This window comes from Pelobates fuscus, chromosome 1, assembly GCF_036172605.1.
Source record: "Pelobates fuscus isolate aPelFus1 chromosome 1, aPelFus1.pri, whole genome shotgun sequence".
Lineage (NCBI taxonomy): Eukaryota > Metazoa > Chordata > Amphibia > Anura > Pelobatidae > Pelobates > Pelobates fuscus.
Genome location: NC_086317.1, coordinates 326,780,176 through 326,799,456, shown reverse-complemented (window position 1 = coordinate 326,799,456; position 19,281 = coordinate 326,780,176). Strand labels below are relative to the sequence as shown.

The window sequence follows — 19,281 nt, the reverse complement described above, 5'->3', positions numbered from 1 at the left end:
TTTTTACTACAAAATTGGTAAATACCTCTAATAACACTCTTAGCGCTTCTTCTTTACACAAAAATAGAACCTGTACAGATTACATCCTGTATTGCACTATGGTGGATAAAATGATTGACAAATATTGACTTTGCAAATTATCCCATGGGAGATAAACTGTCTCAACAAAGATAGTGCATCCACTATATCTACTATTCTTCACCTCCAGATCTGGGCACAGATAACATACTAGCGACCAATCTTTCACTTCAAGCTGTGTTAATTTGAGTATATGAAAACACTATCAAACAATTATACATCTTCTGTCTCACTTTATGCAAATAGATTGATTGAAAACATTAAAATACTCATAGCACTAAGTAGCTGCATCCAAGAAAAAGTATATAGATCAGTAATCCACTAATCCGGTGTTACACATCCTTTCACATCCTATATTCATAGTGTATTGCCCAATTGGCATGATTAGTTGTTCCTTGTGAAAATATTGTCAATTTATGTGATGTGGTTACATTGTGTTCTTGTCAAAATATTGTTAACTATTGCGATGTGGATGCATGGAATGCTTATCCTATAGAGGTGGTATGATCGATTACAGCAATGCATTGAGTTAATCTCGCAAAATTGGTAATGGCATGGTTAGAGTTCATTTGAGCTGCTTTTAACTTGAGGAGAGGAGTGAGCCATCTGTCAGCTCACAAGAAAAGGATTGTAAATCCAGGCCTAGTGCATTGTGTTTTGCATAAACCAAACCATTTAGAGCCATTTACAGTGACCATGGGTTTTAGGTTGATTGGTCTTTATTACCAGGGTCTTATCAGATAAGTTGTCAGAGAGAGTTTGAGAAATACCGACACACTTACAGTGTATATTGCAAGGTCAATGAAGGGTCACTTAATGTTTGGAAATTATTTTAGATGCTATTTTATTTTGTGTATTAAATATATGTCATGTTTGGTTTGAACTCTAATGTCTGGATTCATAGAGGTGACCTGGCTTGGTTTGGTTACAAAGAGATAAGAAGCATATGTACATACATATATAGCATTGTACATTTTCATCCAGATTTCAAATAAATTAGTTGCTTGTTTAAAACTGGAATTGCTACAGCCTCCTCTCCCCTCCTCAGAAGGTCCAGCCTATACTCTGAGGTTGGCCAATAAAGTGACTATAACCCAGGATGAAACCTAAAGAGCTTTGTAACATTGTTTGAGAGCAAAATTGAATTTGCAATAGATTTTCATTTCGCTTTTTAAAAGCTTGGTAAAGATGGAAATATTGGTATTATGCTACTACTGAGTGTTCTGTTAATTTTCTTCCGTTTTATTTTGCGTGTTTGTTTGATGTAAATTTGTTTGTAATATATTATATGGGTGTATGCATATAGGTAACTATCTTAGTCCATCATAAATATTCCTTTATTAAATTCTGCCTTAGTCTTGTATAAGAATCACGTTACTGAAGAGCCTTATTTACAGTAGTCTGGTTTCATAATTTACTAAACTGTGTTTTTGTAGGTCTTTAATCTAAAGACACTACATTTATAATTTGTCTTGGCGGGGGCAACTTTTGTACTAGAATAAGTGCGGCGGGTGGAGTCAATAGGGATTTTTAAAAAATCATTATTTTGTCTATAGTGCAGTCAAATAGTGTTTTTTTTTAATCCTTTTACCACTAAATTCACTTCCCCACACGGGAGTGGTGGTGTTCATAACAAATAGAAAAATAATTGGTAGTATTGTCATCATATGACAAACCTACCTGTGTAACTTCCAATTCCTGGGGTTGTCTGAATCAATTAAAAATACTAATCTACTACAACAAAAAGCTTTTATCATCTAATTTATGTCTTAAATTATCTTATGTCTTATGTCTTTATAACTAATGGACCAATGTTTTCATGTTGGGAATTTTATCACTTTTTATTTTGTGTATAACTTATCATGTTCTAGTTGGTTTTTACTATGTGTATTTGGGCTGATGTGTACTATGGTCGTTGCTGCCGCCCAGGAGTAATGGGAGTTGGAGCGCAGGACTAGTTTCTTTGTATTTGTATTCACTTTTGTATCACACAGCTAAGTTACAATGCTGCTGCCCATCCCATGTGTTCCCTGTTAAGGGTTAATAAGCATGTAGGGATGTATTTAAAAAATACCCCTTTCTGTCTCATTAGAGATATCTTTGGCAAAGCTGAAGCAAGGTGAATGGTTAGATTTAGGACCCACCTTGACGTGGCCATTGGAGGTAACTAAAAACCTCAATTTGTTTAAAAATGCATAGAGATGTGGAAAGAACGCAGGTAACCTTTTTTCTCTGGTTTTTACTATGTGTACTATGGTCGTTGCTGCTGCCCAGGAGTAATGGGAGTTTGAGCGCAGGACTTGTTTCTTTGTATTTATGTTTTAGTTGGTACCACTGCATTCTTTGACTATTACATTTGCATCCAATTGATTACATCCTTATTTCAAAAGATATCTGTTCTCTAATTGGGATAAAACATACCTTGTTTTTTTTATTAAACTCCCAATCCCAAGTATAGCATCCTACAATGTCAAACAGGTTGGTAAATCTGTCTCTACATGATGATTAGATTATTCCATGTGTAAAAGCAAATTCAAGTAACAGAGGAGCTTTAGTTGTAAAGGTCCAAAATGTTTTCCTTTCTTTTGTTCCTTATTTGGTACCAATAAATATTACAATATTCTATGTTCACAATTGCATGTCTGAAATATGTACAGCAATGCTTACAGTTTTTCGTTTGCCATGTAATATGAATGCATATTTGCAAAATACAAGGGGGTAATAATTATATTATTGGTAACATACCTTTAGGACCTCTATCGCCTTTAAGTCCAGGAAATCCAGGTGGTCCACGTTCTCCTTTCTCTCCAGAAACTGTCTCCATCCCATCATGTATCACCTATATCCATCATATTCACAGTGCACATACAAATACATTTAATCATATCAGTACAGGGCAATCTAAAATCACATTTTTAGAAACCATTTGCTATAATAATGATGCAATTCCGCTTCATAGCTCACTGACTGTTCCATGGAGAATTTTCTCTCCTTGCTTTTTACGTGTTGACAGTTTTAAATATACAGTGGCAAGAAAAAGTATGTTGACCCATTGTAATTGGTTTTCGACATGAATTGGTCATTAAATGTCATCTCATCTTCAGCAAAGTCACAAGTATGGACAAAACACAATGTGCTTAAGCTAACAACCCATCCCATTGAACATTCACATGGAACACATCACATTAAACATCCAGAGTGCTGTGTAAAAAGTGAACACTTGGGTTTAATAGATAGCTGATCCTTCTTTGGCAGTGATAACCTCAACTAAGCATTTCCAGATTAGACCTACACAATGTTCTTGAGGAATTATGGACCACTCATCCTTACAGAACAACTTCAGCTCAGCCATATTTTTAGGATGTCTAGAATGAACATCTCTCTTGAAGTTAAGGTCTGCGTTCTGACTGGGCAACTTCAAATGGTGGGTTTTCTTTTTTTTACGTCATTCCGTAGTGGATTTACTTTGATGTTTAGGAACATTGTCCTGCTGCATCACCCAACATGTACTGAGCTTCTACTGGTGCACAACCACTCTGATATCTTGATAAATGTCATTCATTTTCCCTCGCTCATTGCAAGTGATCCAGGCCCTAAAGCAGCCCCCCCAAAAAATGATGCTCCCTCTCAAAATATCTCTAACCCACACTTCCAATCTCATTTCCTTAATTGGACACAAGGTTTGACCATTTTTAGCTCTGATGTTTGTAGAAGTCATTAGCCTAGGGTTTCACATACTTTTTCCAACCTATACTGTGAATGTTGAATCGTATATACGAGAACAATACAATAACTTGTATATTATTAGTTAAAACAGATTATGTTTGTTGATTACTGTAACTGGCAGTTAATAAAAAAAATGCCACTTATATTCCTTAAAAAATATATAAACTTACAATTCCTGGAGGTCCCTGTGGGCCAACGTCTCCTTTATCTCCCTGAAGAAAACAATAGTGTCAGTACAAATTAAACATCTACAGTTCAAACCTATCTGAAATGTAATAAACTTCTTTGTTTGTATTGTATTTATGGATGGGCAAGGGTTTTATCCACTTTAACAAAATGTCCAACTGATAACTATATATATATATATATATATATATATATATATATATATATATATATATATATATTGGGGTTTTTTATGTTCACACAACGTTTTGTCATACATTCAGCTTTTGTTTCACATTATTTCCATGGAAATAGAAAGTGCATACCTCCCAAGTGTTTTATTAACAAGTCACCTAACAGACCTGCCAATGGCCCATTCACCCATTCACACCCCTAAAATAAAAGTGTCCCTCTTTTTCCATTTAAAATGTTGGCATGTATTGGAGTGCACCACAGCATATTGACAGTTGCAACAAAATCTGGGTATGGCCACTTGTTTTGTTTGCCCCATCCCTTATTTTCTGCAAACATCATTGAATTGAATGAAAAAATATTCGGAGCGACATTTATTTGTTTATCATATTTTTTTGCCCAAACAAGGTTTTTGTTAACCACTGGTTCCTCAAAATAGACACCACTTTACAAACATTTCACCCTTACTACACTGATACAGCAGCAAGAAATGCCTTACTTATCTGTACAGCAAGTGTTATTTTTCATAATAAAAAAGAAGAAAAAAAAGACTGATGCTTAACTGAATTTAAAAAGAAAAAAAAAGAAAAAAAAACTAATGTGCAACTAAATGTAAAACAAATCTTTTACATTTGTACTGGCACATTAAGGTCTTCAAGTTGTGATTTCATTTATGTGAAATGCATATTTCAGAGCTGTATTGGTTTAAAAACATTCCTGGCATCTGTAATGTTTGATAGGTTTTCTAAAATCAAATGTTAATCTTGTAGTCCTCCCTACATCTATATGTTATATTTTCCTTACAATTAAAAACAATCAGGTATAATTTACTTCGGAATCTGATTCTGATTCGAAAACAAACTAATGTTCTTTTTTTCATTGACTCATTGAGAAGAGATTTGTCAGTGCAGGAAGGCTGCCCTAAACCACTAAGGTTTATTAGTGCCTTACTCTTCAGGTCTTTTGCCATGCATGCTTAGGTGAGGACTGTCAAGAGGGTCCGGGAAGCCTGTGCTGTCGGAGCTACTAGTTTAGAAAGGATTTTTGGCTGTTGTCCAGCCCAATACTAAATATATAATGTAGTTTATGAGTTTATTATTATTGCATTCCATTTCTTGCAGTATTGGTATAAAGTATTTAATATAAAATTATGAAATTAAGAAAGGGTGTGGACTGTGATATGATATATGCTAGTTTGGCCTCAGTTTGGGCAATTTGTTTATAGCTGTCCCCAAGGTCACTTGTAGCTATCCCTTACTTGCACTTGTTGCATGGATCAAGTTAACAGTGTTAAAATCAAAGGGTAATCCAGCGGTTCCCAAATTGGCAAACGGGGAGCCGCAAGATATTTTCCTGGTACTATCATCATATCACATATTACTGTGCCTCCCTCTCCACTATCGGCTCTGCTAGACCGGAAGGGAGATCAGAGTGTAACAGTGTAATGCTGTCAGCTGGCAGAGGAGGGAGGAAGAGAAGACCCAGGGGAACTCTAACCTCACTGCACCTCTCACATGCACACACTGCACCCCTCACACACACACACTCCACCACTCACACACACACATATTGCACCCCCCACACACACACTACACCCCTTGCACACTCCACCATTCACACACACACATATTGCACCCCTCACACACACTACTGCCCCTATCCCCTACTACACCCCCTATCCCGGCAGATCCCAGGTATGTTGTCAAACTGTCCTTAAACAGATTGACTCTTTTCTCTGGGTTGGGGACTACAGCACTACTGGCACCATAACCACTACAAAGTGCTGGAGTGGTTATTGTGCCTGGATTGTTTCTTGAAATAATCTACCGGTGGCCCTCCCAAGATTAGGTTCTGGATCTGCGATTGAACGGCAAGCATTCTGACGAGCAGGGGCCCAGTATATGCCGCTGCGCTGTACATATATAAAACCTTGAAAATTGTTTTGTCTTGTGGGAGCCTTGGAAAAATATTGCAATATTAGGGCGCCTTGAACCTAAAAAGTTTGGGAACCACTGGGGTAATCCAGTCTGTTATGTGAGCATTCACATATCCACTGATTTTATGTTGAACATTTCTGCTTTAAAGCACAGTAAAAGTAAATTGTGCAGACTCCTCTTCAGTATAAGAAGGTGTGAGTGATGTCACATAAATTATCTATCGGCACAGCATTTGACTAGAGAAGGGTAGGAATATTTATGTTGCCTCTGTGTGAGGACCAACCTGGGATCCAATTAATTGGTAAGACAATTGTTTTATTGTGTTTGCAAACAAACACTATACACGGTGTTGCTGGTAGCCATACTTTGCCACTAGTGTAGTTGCAGAATATGTAGAGAAGGGGTTTAACACTGGATCCAGTAGGTACACCATGTGAATGTAAAATTGAGTTACAATTGCTGACTGATTTTTAAAAGATTCCACTTATACACTTACTTTTTCTCCGTCTTTTCCTGAGGGACCAGGTAACCCTGAAACACCGTCGAGGCCCTATAGTAGAAATAAAATAAAAATGCAAACATTATGATTAATATATGTATATAATGACTATTACTGCCACTAAAGAGGTTAACATCTAAATCCAGATAATCCTATTGAAATACAAAGTCTTGCTCCAACCCTGTAGCTAAGTTTTACCAGGAAGCTGCCACTTACCTGTAGATACTGGCCACGAGGATGAAGGTGTGCATTCTCAGATGTGTGATTATATATTTTACCAGCAAACCACTAGCATGTGAGTAGCTGGCATCTGTAATGGTGATAACAATGCGGTGGGAAACCTGTTTGTAATTTGTGGCCACTAAAAGATTACGGCTTTTGGTAATAGCGAAGACAGCTACTGCTTATGGCAGTTGTTTACATAGAAGGTTTTAAATTATATTTTCCAAGGCATATATTTTCTGCATGGCATTTTAACTGTGAATGTCATAATGCAATGAACTTTAACTGCAAAAAAAACACAAACCTGGTAATAATACACTCTCAAAAGGGTTCCGGAGACATGAGTCATCAAGACTGGAGCACCTAACATTTAAGAGACTGTCTAACTCTAAGAGCTGCAAGGTAAATCTGGGATACTCCATCTACTCATCACCCTATATCTGCTGTATTCCCTTTTTGCCAATTGCTATTTCTTCTGTTATATATTTTTTGTATGAGAATTCTATGTTGTATGCTTATAGCAACCCTCTCCTTTTACTATAATTCTGTCCTGTCTAGATATGCAGCACCACTTAAAGCTCACATCAATCAATCAATTAAATCACCAATCAAATCAGCCATGCCTTCAACCCTGGCACAGCAAGCTCACTCGCTCCAATGATACACATGTACTGCTGAATGTTTTTGGAGAAAGTCCGTCAACACACTTGTCTTCCTATATTACAAATACATGCTACGTTCCTATACTTCTGCCCTCTCCCTTGCCAAGCAGGATTATTTTACCTCACTCCTCTTGTGATCCCAAATGGCTCTTTCATACCCTCAACTCCCTTCTTCACTTCACTGTGACCTGACCATTAACAATTTAATAACAAGAGCAACCAAATTAGAGATGCAGTCTCCCCTCTTTTCTCCTCCCCTCCAGTACTCAGCTTATATTCTGCACATTCTTCCACTTTTAACTCCTTTACCCCTGTCTCTGAGCAAGAGGTCTCAAATCTTTTAATATCCTGTCACCCTACCACATGCCTTCTCGATCCCCTCCACTCTCACTTTGTCCAATCTCTTTCCCCTAGTCTGGCCCCATCCCTAATGCATATTTTAAACCTTTGTTTGTCTACTGGCATCTTCCCTTCTTCCCTCAAAGATTAAATTGTTAATCCTAAAAAAAGCAATCTCTTGACCCTAGCTTTCCTTCTAAGTACTGCCTCTTGAGCGGGTTGCATTTACCCAACTAATTCACTCTCTCTATACTAACTCTCTTCTTGGCCCTTTTCTGGCTTCTGCTCCCTCCATTCTACTGAAACTGTCCTTACCAAAGTGACTAATGACTTAATCACTGCTAAATCTTAGATAATTGCTATATTTTAATCCTCCTCAACCTATCTGCTGCCTTTGATACCATCAACCACTCTCATCTTCTTGAAACCTTCACAACCTTGGACTTTGTGAACCTGTACTTTGTGAATACTCATTTAGTGACTCTTTCTCTGGTGCCACCTCCTCCCCACTGCCTGTTCTAACTGATGTTTTCCAAAGCTCTGTTCTTGGTCCTCTTTTATTCTTCATATTCTACACTGCCTCTCTCAGCAACCTTATTGACTCCTTTGAATTTCAGTACCATCTATATGCTGATGATACTCCAATTTACCTCTCCTCCCTTTACCTCTCTTCTGCTCTCCGGGAGCGTGTCACACACTGTCTTACTGTGTGACTTCCCATTTTTATAAAATTTAATATTAAATAATAATACTAAAACTGAAATCCTCAAATAATTCTCCTTCATCAATCTCCCTTTACGTCAATGGGACACGTATATCAAGCTTACTGCCTTGGTATTACTTTGTATTTCTTTATTCACAACCAAAAGTCTCTCTCCAAATCCTGTAACTTTCATCTTGAGAAAATATTGCGTGCATTCTCAAGAACAACTAAGGCAATTATTCATGCATTCATCATTTCCCGGCTTGACTATTGCAACGCTCTACTCAACGGACAAATAACTACCTTGCCCTTCTTCAGTCTTTAATGAATGCTGCAGCCAGGCTCATCTTTCTGACTACACAAAACAGATGTGAACAATCGCTCAGTATCAAATGAAAGCTAGCAGCAATTCACCACCAAGGGGTTCCCTCACCCTTGTGAAATATATAGTACAAGCAAAATATAGGAGGTGATCAGCGCTTAAAATAGATATACATACGGTACAGATGTAGTTTCTAGTATATAAATCTATGAATATGAAACAAGAGACAAATAATGGTGCAGTACAATTTGTGGTATTAGAAGGAGTATACGTGTATGGGCAAATTGCACACACACTTTATAGAGCTGTCTCAGCTCGAATAAGGAGGCCTGCATGGAATAATCCCTGTCTATGGATATAAGTGGAGGGTCTTTTGAGCTTGATATCAGAGTTGTGAAGACATCATATGGAAAAAAGACAAAGAAAATTGCAATGATATGGTATATACAGACAAATGGTATAGATGGAAGAAAATATCCTACTTACATAACCCAGAGTTACATAACCAAAATCCTATCTATGGAGTATATGTGCCTTGGGCTTTTTGCGCTTTGTCTGTTTGTTTGATTACTTTGTATAAATTATATTTTATATGAAGCATTTTGAAATAAAGTAATGCATTTTATGTAGCTATCTGAGTTTGCATCCTGATTTTTGTATAGATATGACCTATTGCTTCACATCCATCCCCCACCCATTAGCGCAGGTGGGAGCCCTAAGTGACCAAAGGGGGGAACTATTGTTTCCTCCCTGGCCTCCACCCATTAGCGGCGAGTGGGGGCACTTAGTGACAGAAAGGACCTATTGTCTCTCCCCGGCCCTCAACAATTAGCAGCGGATGGGGGAATCTAAGATATATGGAAACGGGGCTACTGTCTACTCCCCTGGTCACCTTCCATTAGTGGCAGATGGGGGCCCTAAGGGACAAAAAGCGGGGTACCTATTTCCCCTCATCAGCCCCCACCCATTAGCAGTGGGTGGGTGCCCTAAGTGACAAAAAATACCTATTGTCTCCCTCTGGCCCTCACCAATGAGCTGCAGGTGGGGGTGTTAAGTAATAAGCTGGAAGCAATTGTCTAACCCCGGTCCCCTCTCATTAACAGTGAATGGGGGTGATAAGTTACAAAAGGAGGGGTAAATACTGTCTCCCCCCCAGACCTCCACCCATTAGTGGCTACAGCCATGAGCCTGGAGCCGTATCTGCAATAAACTGAATGAACAAATGAAGACCAAATTGAATCTTTCTGACGAATAAACAAATAGCCAAAATTCCTGTCTGAATTTTGAACAATAGCAAATGCCCAAGTGTTTAACTGGGCATGCATAGGAATTTCACAGTGCTATCTAGTGTGGGCAGGTGATGTGTCCCACAGGGCCTTCATCTGCTGATACTAAGATGGTGGCACCTAGGACCTAGATCCTAGATCCAGGCAAGAATAACAAGGTAAAAAAAGGTGAAATTTGACATTTTCTGGAAATCTATTTATAAACAGGACGATACATAGGACACAAGGTCACACAGCTAATTTTATCACAGTCTGCACAGATGTTTAAACAAGGGGATGAATACTTGCAAAAAATAATATCCAGGGTCATCATTTTAAATATGAGAGGTAACGGCTTCTTGATCTGACTGCCATTCTGAGGTCAAGAAGGATTTTTTTCTAGTTTGTTGCAAGATTGGAAACTTCAAACTGGGCTTTTTTGTCCCCTCCTTTGGATCAACAGCATAAATAGATATGATAAAGGCTGAATTTAATGGATGCATGTCTATTTTCAGCTATGACTATATATAACTATGTAACTATATGTACAGGTTTTCTGTTCAGTTATAATATTAATTTTGTTTCATGCACAGAGTTTAGTAACAAATACTTACATCCCGCCCCTTTTCACCCTGGTCGCCATCTTTACCCGGTTTCCCCTAAAAGTGTAATAAGGAAAAAACATAAACTATTATTATTATTATTCAATACAAATCATACAAATTGTAATAATATTAATGACAAAAATTGATTTGCCAGAAAAAAAGTATACATGATTTTCGGGGCCCTGTCCACAGGCTTAAAATGGAATGGAGAAGTGCAACTGACCAAAATCGTAAGAAATGTATTTGGAGACTGAGGAGACTAAGAGGCTAGGAATAGTGGAACAAGTGGAATGAGAAGTAGGACCCACCATTAATACATGGTGAAGAAACAAGATATTCAGAGATCTGATAAAAATGTAAACGTCATGCATGCAACAAATGAAAAACTTAGCAAGACAGGAGGAGAGTGTGAGTGAAGGATAAGAGGCAGATGGTGAGAATGACGTCTGCAGTGAAGCATGAAAAAACAGTGATGAATTATCATGTGTGTCTGAAGGAGTTTATTTGAGTAAACAAAACATTTAGGTTTGTTGCACTTGTTGCACAAAACATTGTGGAACACCATGTGGTACACATATTATATGTGTAGATGACTAGGTGTAGATGAAAACATAAATGACTGACACAAACATGGGGAGAAGAGAAATGAAATGAATGTTAAAGAAGGAGAGGAGATATAGTGGGACTATGTTATAGCTGGAAAAGAGAAGAATAAATAATGCAATGTACAGTACTTAGAAGAGGAAGTAATTTTTTTTTTAATAGAATTTATAATCCATTTCGTAGCCCTAATTACAGACTACATTTTCCCCGGAGATGTAGGGGATATGGAATCAGTATACCATCGTTGTTAGGGCAAACTTGTGAACAATAAAAAGGAAAACAAGTAAAAACAATAGATATGATCGGCTTGAGTAGTTTAAATCACTAAACGCGTGCACACTTTGTACTTAGATGGATTAATCGTGCACAGATGTGAAAAAATCTTCAGAAAGAAAAGACAATGATGCGTGAAACGTCAGAAACTCAACTTAAATGTCAACCCGAAATATAGAAGCTTGAAATAGAGAATACTTGATTCTGCATCTATAATTAAGTCTGATAGAACGTTTGTAAAGTGCCAGACAATATGCTGTCTATATTTTAAAATAATTGGCAATATGGAAAGCTTTTAAGAAACATACAGAGGTCCAACTCTGTTTGTCACTTTTTAAGAAATGTTTGTTAATGGACCAAATATGCCTGTAACACGTGTGAATAATACAATATACTCACTCTTGGTCCTGACTTTCCTGGTTCTCCTTTTTCACCTTTAATGCTTGATGAATCACCCTTGTGAAGATAAAAATAGAGAGAAAGAGCAAGAGAGAGAGAAAGATAGATATAGTGTTGTATCAAATATACACATAGGATGTATAACCTACTGGTAAATAGTGGAAACTGGACAATGGCCTGGTTATCCATTAGTGATGCTTAAATCAACATGAGTTAATATAGTTATTAAATAATGTTATTATATAATGCTATATATTTATTATAACACCAGTTACTTTAGTCATTGTAGTTAAAGCATCACAAGATTTGTATCAAACTGCAGTGTGATGCTTAATGCAAATGTTGATGATTGGAGATGTTAATGCATTATTATAAAATAATGGTTCACGGTAATACATGTCGACACGTATACAATAAGATCAACCTATGATTTAAGAATGCCACACTTACATTCTAAAAGGGCTCATCATAAATCCTAAGCTAATAGAGTGATGGAGGGCTGCTTTTAAAACTATTGTTAGAGATCAAACAAGGTAAAGCAAGTCTTTCCTCTGCCTGTTAATTATAATGTCCAAGTAGATTTACTAAAATTTAGATTTGATCAAACTAGATGACATATGATAGTGAAGGCGGAAGAATATTTCTATAATTATAAGTTCTTTTCATAATACATGATACGTGATATGTGGTTTACTGTTCACTTACAGGATCGCCACGTTCACCTTTATCGCCTGGAAAACCCTTTTCTCCCTTGTAAAATAATAAACATATTGGAGATCGAATATGGAACATAAAAAGTTTTTAAATAAAATATCAATTAAATAGCCTTTTACTGTATATTAATGTATACAGCTAAATGTTTGCTACAAATATTAAACTATAAATTACAGCAACACAAAATTCAAAATGCTTACTAACTGTATAGAAATAAATATGTTATATTATCTGGAAAAAAAATCAATAACAAATATTTGAAAAGAATAAGAACAAAATCCTTCTGCACATGTATGTTAGCTGAACATGGGCTAAGAGTCACCCTATTAGGTACACCTGTTCAATGATGAAAACAAGTTAATTGGGTGACTACATCAGTGCAAACAAGGTCAATTCCATAAGTTGTTGCATAAAAAAATATTAGAATAGGACTCATAAGTGATCATGGTATGACTGTTGTTGTCAGACATCATGGTTCCAGCAGATGACCTTCTGGTATGTTTTACACACTACACCCTCTAGAGCAGGGGTCTCAAAGTCTTTCTATCTCATAGAGTAGACATCATGCTTCATGGGATAGCATATCCGTACCGCCAGAAGGGCACCTATGCACACAAATCTGTATCCCTTTCCAGTAAATTTATCTGGTGCCAGCAGCATAGTCACCATGTCTCATAGGGTAGCATATCCGTACTGCCAGAAGTACAATTATATCAATCTGTATTCCTGTTCACACAGACACACATAGATCATTATTCTCTTAAACATATATGCACACAGATATGTTTCCAGCATCTATAGTGTTGCATATAGTATAGCTCTCAATGGAGCCTGCTTCCTTGCATTGTGTGCATGTGTGAGTCAACCTCATCACTGACATTTCAGCAAGCAATTTCAGAATGCCAACTTTACTATTAAAGCAGACAGGAGCATACAGCCTCCTTAACCACAGCATATAAACGTATGTAACTGTAGGTCCAATGTGGACTAGGCCACAAGCAAAACTGACAGAGAATTATGCCTGGGTCTTGGTCTTATACATCTCTATCCTGGGATATAAAAAATACCACATAAATTATTTCCCGGGCTTTAAATGGCTTGTACTTTGAGTTTCAGGTCTAGAGTGTCCAAAGAATAGTGTGATAAACAAAATAAGAACTCGGTGTAAGTTCAGTGTGTGAAAATACCGTGTTAAAGAAAGAGATCACGGGAAAATTATCGGACTTAGTCAAGCCAATGGGAAATCCACACACATTCACATAATTGCCATTTAGAACAGCAGTGTGCATAATGGAATTTATGAGCATGGCACTAGATTAAAATACGTTTAATAAAGTGACCAATGAGAGAAAAAAATTATTTATCACGATCAGTTTTCAGATTGTGCACTGCTGGTCTATATGTCTTTGGAAAGCCTTTATTAAGGAATAGTGTTTGTGCCAATGTGCATTTAGATACAGCAATTAAAAATATGTATTGTATTTTTTGTTTTGGTGTTTATTACATTTTTCAAAATTAAATTACACAACTCCCTTCTGGAATTTAATGCCAATCACCTTATAACTTTCACGATTTATGCCTAATTTTTCAACCCCTCTGATGCATCTTTAGAAGCAATTAAAATAAAGGGAAGTGAATAAATCTTTGGGTGAAGTTCCTGAACAATACTTAAATGAAACCCTGAGATGTCACATGACTTTTATGGAACGGAGATACGTGTGGGCAAAGTGAAACAGATGTAAAATGTGAACATTAATAATAGGCAATGGAAGCACGTGTAACTCTGCCTAGTCAGCAAAGGCAAGTTCATTTTATATATACTCTGACCTACATGAATAAAAAAAAATGCATATTGTTTATTAGGATAAATCATCAAAATGTAAAAATTTGACAGATCCTCAGAAGTTAAACTTTGGTTTTTCTCTGAAATATATATATATATATGTGCTTATATATTGTTTACAGTCATGCATTACCTTATGCCCATATACAATGATTGTTCCTTTATCTTGATCATGTGGCTGAGGGGAAGGGCCTGGTGGCCCTGGAGAACCAGTAGCGCCTGTCTCTCCCTATGAAAATAGAAAGATATGAAATGAAAAAAAAAAAACCCAATATAGATACGTATTAGATAAATATTAATATTTTTTTGGGAACATCATATGAAGAATTCTTTGAATACAGTGTTCTGAAGCCTCAAAACAACATTGGTGAGCTATAGCCTGTAATGCAGTAACTTGTAACATTGTAGGGTTCCCAAATGGCGTATAAGCCCAAGGTGACTACTTATCTTACCCTCCGGGGCATCAGAGGGCATTCGAGGACCTACAACTTTATGAACTATTAAACCTTGCCTTTTCATCCCTGAAATCAGGGTCTGTGCAAAGATTTTTGGCTACACAGGCGAAGATGTATTTTGCCGCCATCCCCAATAAAGGCATTTTCACCTGAGTGTCCCTTAACCCCCCTCTTCAATGTCTTACCCCATTTTGTATTTCTTATCACCTCTTTTGAATGTCTTACCCCCTTTAGTGTATCTTATCACCTCTATACATCTTACATTCTCCTTATGCAGCACTAGATTAACATAGGGGGATTGTAGAGGAACAGAACTTGTGTGGACTGACTGGCCATCGATTTGTTAATTTTAAGATGACATTGCACACTGTGCAAATGCTCTTACTGCTTCAGTCTCTCTAACAGTAAGGCATGTTCCCTTAATTCTACACTCACTACATCCACCCTTTTCTCTGTCACAGACTGCATACAAGGAGCATCTGCCTGCTAGTAAGAAGAGAAGGAGAAGAGTGGACAAATGACTGATGGGGGATACCATAGAATTGTCCTAGGAAAGTGTAGAGTGAGTGCATGATTAGATGTGCAGCAAACTCGGGGTACTGAAACAGCGCTGTCTGCCTAGTACGCTATCAGTTAGCTGGCATGCGCAATTGGTAGAAAGCTTGGCATGCATTTACACCAGGCTGACTTTCCAATTCTTTAGGTAGATCTGCTTCCATTTTCAGGTGTGTCTGCCTACAGTGGCAGTGACATGATTCACATCACTGGCCCACCTCCTTTTAACCTGTCAACTTTCCAGGGTGCATATGCTGGGGACTATGGATTTGGTTGAGATGAAAGCGAGAGATTAACATAGGGTATGTATATAAATGCATGCTGTGATTTTCCCTCTGGCACCACTTGCACCATATACATGATACTTGGCAGATATGACTGTTGTAGTGTTTTTGTCAATAAGATTTTGTAATTATGTCCATCATAATTGTCCTCTTTTAAGTCCCTATATTACAATCCCCCCAACCCCTTTCTGTGTCTCTTGCTTTCTAACTTTTCTTTTGTTCAGCCCCCAAAAAACACCAAATTAAAGTTCTGTGCTGTATTTGATTAGTTAATATTAAAATTAGGGCACCCAACCACCGCCCATGAGTGAATGCTGGGGCGGGGAGACTAGCTTCCCTTAATTATATTTTAAGAGCCCCCACCCTCTGACCACAGGTAGATAAACAGGGTAGAGAGTGATTTGTCAACCCCTCCATTATTTATTTTAATGTACCCCACACAATGCTCACTGGAGGTAGTCCCCCCATTATTTAAGAGGCCCCATCCCATGTGATGTGGCCTTTCAAGTAACTTGGCAGCAATAGGTGCCCAGTCGCAAGTTTTAAACTTTTTTTTTGTTTCATATATAAATATTTAATGTGACATGTACGCCCTATTTCTCCTGAACAAAATTATATATAATAAGTGTGGGTGAACTTAATATGAAAAAGGTAAATTATGGTTGAACAGACATATAGCACACATTCTAGATTTTGTTTTGGTTCAGAACTTGGACAATTGCCTCCAGTTAATGTCTAAATGGCAGATAATTAAGCAATGAGACTGCAGGGGCATGATCCATACACCAAAACCACTTTATTAAGCTAAAGTTGTTTTGGTGACTATAGTGTCTCTTAAAATACAAAATTGTATTATCAGAAGTTAAAGGCTAAGGTAAACTGTATCTGCCTTATTACATAGATAATTTATTTTTTATTTTTTTATAAAAGGAACGTACCTTCTCACCCTTTGGTCCATGAAAACTTAAGCCCATTGATCCCTGAAGAAAATAAATGTTACTATGTAAAACAATATCTTTCATACTAATTGCACATATACACAAATAAAATGATTCACTTTTAAATTGTTACCAAAGTGTCAGGTATCATTTTAAGAGTTATACAATATTTTCAAGCTGCTCTTACCTTTGGCCCTGGGGGGCCAGGTGGTCCCGGAGGCCCCTAAAAAAATATGAAATTGAATTTTAGTTAGATTATAAGATACTAATCACTTGATAAAGGCTCTTATTAAACTGAAACGTTGCTGACTTATCTTATTCAACAAACCTGCCCTGGACCTCATACCAGTGCTTTGTCCACTTTTGTGTTTATACCTACCTGTGAAGTGTTGTCATCTCTGGACTAGAGGCACGGTTGGAATTGTTTTACATGTGCCACTGCCAACCTTATCTATGTCCTTTTATGTACTTATACTAATCACTGGGACAACAATCAGCTCAAGCTTATGTGATTATGGTCATTACTGCTGCAACATTTTTTATACATAAATTACATATCGACAATTCCAATTATCAATTGGTGTCCCAAAATGTATTCAGCATATTTGAGATTCACTTTGTGGAGAATGGCAAAATTATTAGTGGCACAAAAAATAAGCAAATGCATTGTAAGAAATATGAAATAAATTTTATAAAAGGATGTCCACTCCTTATCACTAGTAATAGTAATTACTTTTTGTTTTTGTAAGTTGGGCAAAAGGAGCTTTTCGGTCACCCATTTTCAAGTATGGCACGTGCATTTTTCTCACCACACTTACATATAAAATATGTGAAAATGGCAGTTCATATATCCAACTTGAGAATGAAAATCTTTAAATGAACACTCCAAACACCATAACAACTATACATTGTAAGGAATCAAACCATTTAAGAACAATTTGATTTTGTTACCTGGTGTTTGCTGAGTGCCAATCCCCACCTCCAATAATATTGATAGAGTATTGGAAGCTCCTAAGCTTTCCAGGGTTAAACCTAGTTTATCAGCGAATGAGCTAAGCCTTGTGCTGCTGGGCTTAGCTAAGATAGAAAGCTTCCGATCTCTCTCTAAAGTCACTTGACAAATCCCAGATAAGAAGTAAAATTGTTCTACAATGATTTGACTAGTTACAATGTGGGTGGCACCAGTGCACTTCTGGCACCATAACCACTACCACTCTCAACACCATACTTTTATTATTCATAAACAAATTCTGATTATGTATGTCATAAGTACTTTCATTACTTCAAGCTGTGATATAAAATGATTTTATCTATGACACAGACCACTGCTCAGATAATGGTTGCCATGCTTGGAGGGTTCAACTGCAGCTGAAATTAACAAACCACCCTTGTTTGAATAGTTCTGGTCTGGTCTCAGATGTTTTCCACCTGGCGTCATACTTGTCTACTGCAAATTTCCACAACTATTTCTTAGACAAGTGTATCTGGATATAAGGCCTTAAACTTCACACCTCTGACTCCATCTTTTCACCAAGTCCCATATCTCCCACCTCATCTTATATTTTCCAACAGCTTGTCCAAAAATAACCCTCACCATAATCCTTTGGAACAATGAAAAATGCTACATACGTTTTTCAGTAAATTTAAACCTCTATATCATATGATGACAGATGTAGTTTATGAATGATGTAGCAGCTCAAGGCTACATTTTCTATGCCAAGAGTTTAAATACACAACACAATGTCTTACCAAAGGACCTTGTGGCCCACGTGGGCCCACTGGGCCAGGGAATCCTGGTATTCCTGGAGGTCCCTGCAAAGCAGAGAGCGATTAAAATACATTTGAACTCTTCAAACTGATGATTTAATTTAAGATGTAAATCAGAGGTCACCTACTGGCAATCCATTGAGTCCAGGAAACCCTTTATCTCCTTTCAGAATGGCCATCTGCATTCCAATCACTTCACCAGGGTCACCCTGACGAAATTAAATGGTTCATCAGACATATTAGCAACCTGACATTTTCTATAAACAAAACAATCATGTATACACATACTGCTGATAGCTGGATCGTGAGGCATGACAACCAAATGGCTTCTTGCAATGACATTCGAACAAAGTCTGTATGTCAAATCCCATTCCGTTAACTCACTAACTCACTACAATATGGTAATATTGACTTATTCCAAACAATGGAAATAAAATGGTGCTACTAAAATTTCAACTTCGGATTCAACATTTCATAACTCATAACATTATTAATATTTAAATCTATCTGCTTAATTCTAACATAATTTTCACTTTTCAATATAATATGTAATATTGGATTGCTAATTGAAAAAAAATATATACTTGTGCTTATACATTTTTGACAATATTACTATTCTTTATCTATATTCTTCAATGGCAACATTTTTGCATGAGAGGATATCCAAAAGCAGGGTTGACAGACTAAAAACTAATTCTTAAAGCAGCATAATACAGAATGTTTATCAGACAGGGG

The 19,281-nt window shown here is 37.0% G+C and overlaps 1 protein-coding gene across 1 annotated transcript in view; it reads right to left on the bottom strand.

Moving 5' to 3' along the window:
• The window catches only part of COL4A1 (collagen type IV alpha 1 chain), a 205,899-nt gene that overhangs the window by 96,354 nt on the left and 90,264 nt on the right, over positions 1-19,281 (bottom strand). The window contains exons 9-19 of the mRNA XM_063459844.1: positions 18,675-18,755; positions 18,529-18,591; positions 16,967-17,002; positions 16,780-16,821; positions 14,681-14,776; positions 12,696-12,740; positions 11,991-12,047; positions 10,725-10,769; positions 6,595-6,648; positions 3,975-4,016; positions 2,824-2,917 (exon numbers count right to left, since the gene is read on the bottom strand). Coding sequence (XP_063315914.1) covers positions 2,824-2,917; positions 3,975-4,016; positions 6,595-6,648; positions 10,725-10,769; positions 11,991-12,047; positions 12,696-12,740; positions 14,681-14,776; positions 16,780-16,821; positions 16,967-17,002; positions 18,529-18,591; positions 18,675-18,755 — 655 coding nt within the window. The remainder of the gene's footprint in view (positions 1-2,823; positions 2,918-3,974; positions 4,017-6,594; positions 6,649-10,724; positions 10,770-11,990; positions 12,048-12,695; positions 12,741-14,680; positions 14,777-16,779; positions 16,822-16,966; positions 17,003-18,528; positions 18,592-18,674; positions 18,756-19,281) is intronic.